The sequence below is a fragment of the Nestor notabilis genome, unplaced genomic scaffold, assembly GCF_000696875.1.
Source record: "Nestor notabilis isolate BGI_N333 unplaced genomic scaffold, ASM69687v1 scaffold17631, whole genome shotgun sequence".
NCBI classification, from domain to species: Eukaryota; Metazoa; Chordata; class Aves; order Psittaciformes; family Psittacidae; genus Nestor; species Nestor notabilis.
The window spans coordinates 26,982-35,022 of record NW_009916245.1 but is presented as its reverse complement, the minus strand read 5'-3'; the positions used below and the strand labels follow the sequence as shown (position 1 = coordinate 35,022).

Genomic DNA, 8,041 nt, shown 5'->3' with positions numbered 1-8,041 from the left:
ACTGTGTGCTTCTGAGGAACCATTTCCAGTTTGGGTATTGCCACTATAAAGTAAATTAAATACATAAACAGGGACTCTTTGAGTATCTTTATGCAGAAAAAAAAAATCTCAATCTATTTTATGAATATTTGTTTATTAGTTGAGTTGTGTGCATGTTGTTCCATAAACCATTGTGGTACACAACAAATTGAGAAGTTAGGGAGGGGTATTTATGTCGTGTAAGGTGAATGAATGATATTGAGAGTCAGACAATTGGAGCATAATTCTGCAGTTTTCTAACTGGAAAAGTCTTTACCTTGACATGGTGCGTTTCTTTTCCTCTAGTTTGCAAGTCATGTGCAATCCGGAGATTTTCCATCCAGCCTGCCCAACAGAAGAAGATTCCAAACCGGTATTTGGGCCAGCCCAGCCCTTTCACACACCCTCACCTCCTGAAACCAGGTTAGGTTCAGGCTCTGAATGAGCCAGTCATTGTTATTCTTTCTGGTCTGTATTTTTCTAAGATTTCTAGGACACAGTATTGATTTGCTGCATCGTAAGAGGTATATGTGGTTTTGTCTGTTTATGATTAGCTTCATTAGTCAGTAGTTATATTTAGTAGCTCCTTTCCTTGTCTGAGATTATACTGATTCCAGAAACAGGCTTCAACATGGTACCTTTTACCTTTTTCTCATGGAGTGCTCAGTGTCACTTGCGTGGGTAGTGCAGACTTTTCATGGCAGTGGCATTTTGTGAGCTTGTTGTCCTGCAAATACATATGATTTATGTTAGGGGGAGACTTTTGTGCAAGCTGAACTGCCAGAATCCTTCATATCCAATGTCTTGTGAGTCAAAAACCAGAGGTGTCATTCAGAAAAGGAGACTGGGGAGAAACTGATAGATGGACACCACTGGACTAAAGAACATGTCCCCTTCAGAAGAGTTTTCAAGCAGTGAGGAAAAGAAGAAAAAGAGGTTTGTGGCTATGAAGTTAGATGGTAGTGGTGAAAGAGATGCTGAGGTTGTGCAGTTTTTTGAGGTTAATGAAAATGAACACGTAGGTATGAGATGACCATGATTAAATCTAAAACAAAAATAAAAAATGATAAAATTATATTCAAGAATATACCCAGGAGACTATTCTTGTCCTGTGTTCTTCTTCCATAGATAGGTATACAGGGAGAACAGATTAATATATTATGATATACTGGTATATTTGATTGTAGAATTATTCGAGTCAGAAGGAACCTCACAAAGTTAACCCTCTGCTCAAAGCCAGGCTAACTTCAATAGTGGATAAGGTTGCACTGATTAGCAGCTCACAGTAAGTGAGGTTGCCCCTTTAGAAGAACTCACAACTGAAACACTCCAAGTGAATTCTAGTTGTCCATAGTAATTTTCCATTTAATGAAGGAGCTATGCTTTCCTTAAAATAATACTTTTTTTACTACAATTATTGTTTTAAAAAGCAAATGCCTTTAAGGCAAAGAGAATTTTCAGGCCTCACAGTTGGAAGTCAAATGGGAATCCCATGTTCTGCCCTATTGCAGCTTCTAAGCTTCACTGAGCTGTTGTAGTTAGAAAGCTGACTGGAATGCAGTGCAGCATGGGAAATTAGCAGTATATTACTGCAGAAATGTAAGGTCAGATTGCATTGAAACAGTTTCTGTGTTCTCTGGGATTTCCAGATCTACAGAGTAAACCAAATATGGTGGTTTTGATGCTTGATATGTTTTGTTGTTTTGGCTTTGGCTTTGTTGTTTGGTTTGGTTTTTTATGTTTTTTTAAGATTTTTATGCCAAATAAGTGTTCAGATTTTGAAAAGGTGAAAATTTTAATGCAAATTCAGTGCTGTGATTTTCTTAAACACTTTTGTCAAGGAAAAACTTCATGGATAGAACTTCCTCTTCTCACCCCACTCATGCAAGAATTCACTTGCAGTACAAGTTAAATTTCAATTTTTATTCTGTAATTGTCACTGCACAATTCATTAGAGGAAAATAAGATTATTAAATTAGAAGGTTGACAGTATGAAAATGCAGTCTGTGTTAAAACAGGGTATTAGCCAAAGTACTGATTAAGGCTTCTGTATTAATTTAGATCATAGTTAAGGAGTCTCACATTTTAAAAAATACATACTTCAGCAGCTGTTGGTTGTTCTTTCAACTTCAGTCTGGTTTTGGAGAGTATCTTGATCGTTGTACTTCATATCTTGGGACTGGAGCAGTTCAAAATGGACTTCCATCTAAAAGATCATTTATGTAATTAGAACCGTTAGAAATGCAGCATTTAACTTTGGAAAAATCCCAATTTTTTATTACTGAGCAAAGCTACATCTGCCCTGGAGAGGCTTTTTTCTCTTAACTGGAGTCTGACACCAGCCTGCAGTTTGTGGTTTGTTTCTGCCTGGAGTCCTGTGACTGGTTAGACTCTGCAACCTCTGTGTCTCGTGCCTCATCTCCCTGGTTACTTTATGACTTGACTTAGTGTGTATTTGAATAGACATTCTAGCTTTATCTGAGGAAATTCATGCTCAGCCTCAGGAGGTAATCTGTTCAATGTCCAGATGCTATAAACCCCATCAGTTGTCAGCAGTCAAAGTTCAGTTTGCCTTGCCCCTTCCCCTTTTTTTTACTTGTCTCTCAGCAAACATTCCTCTGATTTGAATGTTTGTCTAAATCTACCAGGTTTTGTGATTTCTGCCTTTGTGCACAAACACGTAACAGAGAATTCGATTGGTTAAAACACGTTTCTGTCTTTGCATGATGGAGGAGCAGTTGAGTGAGGATGTGCTGTAGGGATGGAAGCTGAAAAGGTGCATGGGAAAGCAATGGAAAGGCTTGTGAGGGATTACAATGAAGCCATCATTCATAAAAGGCATCAGGGAGTACGCATGCAACTAGTAAAATACAAATGCCTTGAATTTCTCAATCTGATTTGGTTTTTATTCATAGGAGAAGTAACCCCAGGATTGTCACAGGTGGAATATGCTCTTCGCCGGCACAAACTGATGGCATTGATCCAGAAGGAAGCCAATGGCTGGGATGGGTTGGACCACACAGTGATTCTGCTGTCCAATCCCACCTACTACATGAGCAATGACATCCCCTACGTTTTCCACCAGGACACTAACTTCCTGTACCTCTGTGGGTTCCAGGAGCCTGACAGCATCCTGGTGCTGCAGAGCATTCCTGGCAAAGCACTACCATCCCACAAATCCATACTTTTTGTGCCCCGGAGAGATCCAAGCCGAGAGCTGTGGGACGGGCCCCGATCAGGCCCCGATGGGGCAATTGCTCTCACAGGAGTAGATGAAGCTTACACCATGGAGGAGTTCAGGCACTTGGTGGCCAAGCTGAAAGGTAACAGAAAATGGAGGGGGAATGAGACGAGATGCGGTTTGCAAGGTCTGATGGTATATGTTTGAAAGGTGGTCTGTGATGCCAATTCAAGACTATGATGAACTTTCAGAGGTGCAGGGGATATGACAGTATGACAAAGGCTGTTGGAAATTCTTGTTAGCTTCTTGAGGGTCACCAATGGAAATGGAGTTTTGAAAATAGTAGTTTTTCCTCCCCTCTGAATTTCCTGTGAATCCATTTGAGTGCCAGTTGCACATCTGTGAAATAAAAGGAGCACGGTAAGTAACAGATCATCTCAAACCATATTACTGTTTTAGTCATGTCTTTTGCTGACAGAGCCAGAACCAGATGAAGTGTAGGAAACTTGAAGCTATTTTATTCATAATAGACTTGGAAAATGATCCACACAGGAAGGTTGTTAGCCCACTCACCTTTTTGTCTAGATGTTGAGTTATGAACATTGCTGTCCTTTAGATGGGTTCTTCTGCATCTAAGCTCACCATGTATCCTCAATATTTACAATCCAGGGTGAACTTAAATGCATTAGAAATTGAAGTTGAAGGCTTATGACAATATAAAAAGGGCAAGTGCTTGGGATATTACACAAATAAATAGAGTGAATTCTGGAGTCTTAAATACCATCTTGGATTCTAGTTATTTTGTTTCAAAAAAGGATATATTGAAAATAGAAAAGTCACAGAAAGGGCAATAAGGATGATCAAAACTATGGAGAGATACGTGTGTGTGAGATACGTGCTGAACAAACCTGCTCAGTTTGAAAAAGAGAAAATGGAAGGTAAGGTGTGTAAGAGAGATGTGTAAAGTTAAGGAAAGTGCCGATAGGATGAGTAGGAATAATTAGTTACTATTTTTGTTAATTTACAAGCAAAGGGAACACTGAATAAAATGGTCACATGGCAGGTTTTGACACCTTTTAAGTTGTAGGTCATTCATGGAAGGTTTGGAATGTCAGAAGTATAAATGGATTCTGAAGTGTTTAGTTCCACAGGGGAGAGGTCCATGATAAGCAGTTCATTGCTGTTATGAAGATGCAGCCTTGAAATCAAGAAACCAGAAATGGGGAGGATGTGCGATGTGCTAAGGGAAATACTCTTTTGCCAGTGCCCAGTTTCTTAGTAGACATTAGCTGCAACTCAGCATAGGTTTTCTACTAAATTCAAATGCTCCTGTGGGGAGAATGTGAGTGCTAACTCTGATGTTCTAAATAAATTTCCGTATAGGTAAATATGTTTGTCCTCAGTAAGTTCATCTTCTCTGAATGGCTGAAATAAGTAGATTCCATATGATGGGTAAAAGATAAATTGCCTTACAGCTTTGGGGGGGCAGGCTAAACATGAGACTGATGCAGAATATGCACCACTGTAGTGCAGTGGCTACTTAGCTTGTACAAGTACAACTTTGATATGCAAAGTCTGAATGGATCTATGCAAGACACATGTATTCAGTGATAGTTGTAAAAACCAGTATTTGCATAGAGGTGGGGATTTGTACAGTCTACATGCTACGAACTGGTAATCTTCCAGATTTTGAAGAGATCACTAGTATCCTGCGACAGTGAAAGTGTCTGTCTGGTCTGTAAATGCAGATTCAGAGGAAATTAATTTCTCAAATATGGCAACAGGTCTAGTTTAGGAGGAGTGAGTTTGTTCAGTATTGGGAGGACATTCTTCATTTATTTTGGTCTGTTTCAGCTTTTATTTTGTATTCCAGGTGAGTCCAACATTGTTTGGTATGACTTGGCAAAACCAGCGCATACAGAGCTGCATTCTGACTACCTGCAGCCCCTGGCTGAGATAAAAGCTCGAAACAAAAACCACATCCAGCGCATCCAACATCTAGTGCAAAACCTTCGTCTGATCAAATCTCCTGCAGAGATTGAAAGGATGAAGATAGCTGGGCGGGTGACGGCAGAGGTATGGGGTCGTGTGGTCTCCAAATGAACGCATTCCTTTAAAGAAGAAAGGGGAGAGACCTATTGATGGAGTGACACGGGTTGGAAGGATAGCTTTGGTCTAATGTGTTACTGAGCTGCTGTGCCTTAACCATTGGCTGGGCTCCGCTCCCTCAACATGACAAGGAGAAACAGGAAGCTGCTTGGACTACCAGCTTCTCTCAATTAGTGTAACTCCTGCGAAGACAAGCCAGCAGCTATTGGACTTTCTTTAAAAGCAGTATCTATTCAGGAACAGGGGTAGCCTCTTCGCTCTCTTCCCAGCTTCACCTCTTCTTCCTCATGCCATTTGCTTTCCCATTTATCCTGTTGATTTTTAGGAGTTGGGATTTTGTGAACGCATTGTCTGTCTTTGTCTGCATATTACCCCTTCTCCCTCAAATATCATTTGAACTCACTGGCCAATTTGAAACAAATCTGACAGATACCACAAATGCAATGATGTTTTTGTAATTATTATTAAAATAGGTAGCCAGATAGAAAAGAGAGGCACATCCTGTCATTCTCAGAAGGAAAAGCTGCATAAGGCACTCCTATTTACATGAGGGAATCCGTAGGTGAGGCAACTCGTAAAATGCCAACCCATGGGATCAGCTTCAATCATCTAATCCTTTTTCAAAAACTACAGTCAATCAGACCCTAAATACAGTTTCACAGGGAACAGAACTTGATTGGTTCTTGTCTTGGCAGCACTCTGCATTTTCAGCTGCTTCTGGTTCCTGTGTCTGGGCCAGCTGATTTTAGGCCTTCCTCAAAAGACAGCAGGTAAAAAAAAAAGAACTTCCTTCAAATTCAGGTTTCTTTGCTAACTGAAAGACCCTTCTTTTTCATAGGCTTTCACAGAGACAATGTTTGCCAGCAAATCCCCAGTGGATGAAGCCTTTCTGTATGCAAAGGTGAGTAGTTTTGCAGTTGGATGTGAGATAGAAGGGCTGGATGTTGGTTAGCCTTCCAGGAAACAAGAAATGTCAGGTCTCTATAATATGCCTCCCACTATAGCATATTTCTCCTTTACCCAGGTCATTTGGTTCCTTCACCCAAATACAAGTGGAAATGTCAGTGTGAGGAATTCTTCAGTTGTACTTCTTGTACCCTTATTGAAGGAACGTAGTGGTTGCCTAAGTTTAATCTGCTAGTTATGTCTTTTTCTACTGTATTTAAATACAAAACCTTCTAAACCATGAGAGAGAAAATTATTCTGTAATACACTTCTATTGTGCAGAATTTAAGTAGTTATAACACCTGTTTCTAAAGCCTGCTTCTCTTAACTCTAGCCTCTTACTACATCAGATTACCACAGCTGTCTTGAAGCAGTGTAGTTGCACCTTTTACAAAATAAGGACTAATTGGCTGGCACATTTAGTAAGGAATTCTGTAAGGAATTGCAGTGAGATGCCTGTTTTAGAAACATTAGCAGGATTTGGCCCTCTGTTACGACATAGATGGGCCTGTGCTGACACAGCACTGAGCAGCAGTACTGACTTGTAAAGAAAATTATTTTAATTAAAGATTATTACAGATAATTTTTTCACTCCAGGTCAAGGTTGTAACGCCTACTTTACTACATGTAGGCATCCTGGAGTGTTCTGTTCCATGTGGTTTTGGTAATTATAGAAAAGATGTGTTATTAATAGATTGAGGATATAGAGGATCTTTATAGATGTAAGTTTATTAATTTCCATGCTTTCATCAGCTTCATCATTTCAGAAAGGTAAAGGTCTTGAGGCTTACAGTGCCTTTTTTTTCCATTTGGACATTAAGGTAATGCATGCTTTCAACCCTTCTCAGTTCAATAGTCATGTAAATAGATGCTACTGTAAATATGCTGGTACTCTGTAAAAAAGACAACCACAAAACATGAATGTTGTCATGCTGACATTTAGGATCTTTGAAAATTCGCAACTAACAGCGTTACTTTATGTAAGATCAAATCCTCACCTGGATTTGTGACAATGTAATGAATAGTACAGTATTGAATAGCTTGCACCAGAAACAGCTTAAAACACTGTCTTGAAAAGTGGATAGTTCTGTATCTTTTTTTCTCCACTGTTCTTGAAAAAACATCAAAGCTGCTTTCATTCAGTGAATTCACTTTCCGGTTTCACTTTGTGTTGTACAAATTAAGCAGCCAGTTGTAGGACATAAATTGTAATAGAACCAGGGTAGTTAATCAGCACTAACAGTTTCCTTCTCTCTGAATTGATATTCCAGTTTGAGTTTGAGTGCCGGGCTCGTGGTGCTGACATCTTGGCATACCCCCCTGTTGTTGCTGGTGGCAACAGATCAAACACTTTGCACTATGTGAAGAACAATCAGCTCATCAAGGTATGTGCTGTTTAGTAACTTAAAATGCAGTCCACACCATCCTATACATGTCCTTTGTTTTGACTGAACAGATCAAACCACTTTAACGTATTTTTTCAACTGAGAGGGGAAAGGAATCCTTTCCTGGTTAGTTTTACTGTCAGTGACGGATTAACTTCACTCACGTAGTCTCTTTCTGTCCTCTTTGCGCTTGCTGCAGTATTTCCTAACAGTGGAAGGACTTGTGAACAAGCTTGCACATCACTTCAGTTATCGAGCATATCTGCTCCCACACTGGACGGGTTGTAACCTCACAAAAGAGGAAGAAGGGACTCCTGCAGCAGGCAGAGCAAAGGCACTGTTGGGGGTCGTCTGCTGTCACTTACATTGCTTGGCCATGCTTTGCAACAGAAGGCGCAATAGT

At 39.9% G+C, this 8,041-nt stretch overlaps 1 protein-coding gene across 1 annotated transcript in view; it reads left to right on the top strand.

Moving 5' to 3' along the window:
• The first annotated feature begins 323 nt into the window (after nt 1–323).
• The window catches only part of XPNPEP3 (X-prolyl aminopeptidase (aminopeptidase P) 3, putative), a 13,303-nt gene continuing 5,585 nt past the window's right edge, over nt 324–8,041 (top strand). Inside the window, exons 1-5 of the mRNA XM_010024494.1 lie at nt 324–441; nt 2,934–3,341; nt 5,073–5,275; nt 6,147–6,209; nt 7,525–7,638. Of these exons, the coding sequence (XP_010022796.1) occupies nt 2,990–3,341; nt 5,073–5,275; nt 6,147–6,209; nt 7,525–7,638 (732 nt within the window). The 5' untranslated portion in view covers nt 324–441; nt 2,934–2,989. The remainder of the gene's footprint in view (nt 442–2,933; nt 3,342–5,072; nt 5,276–6,146; nt 6,210–7,524; nt 7,639–8,041) is intronic.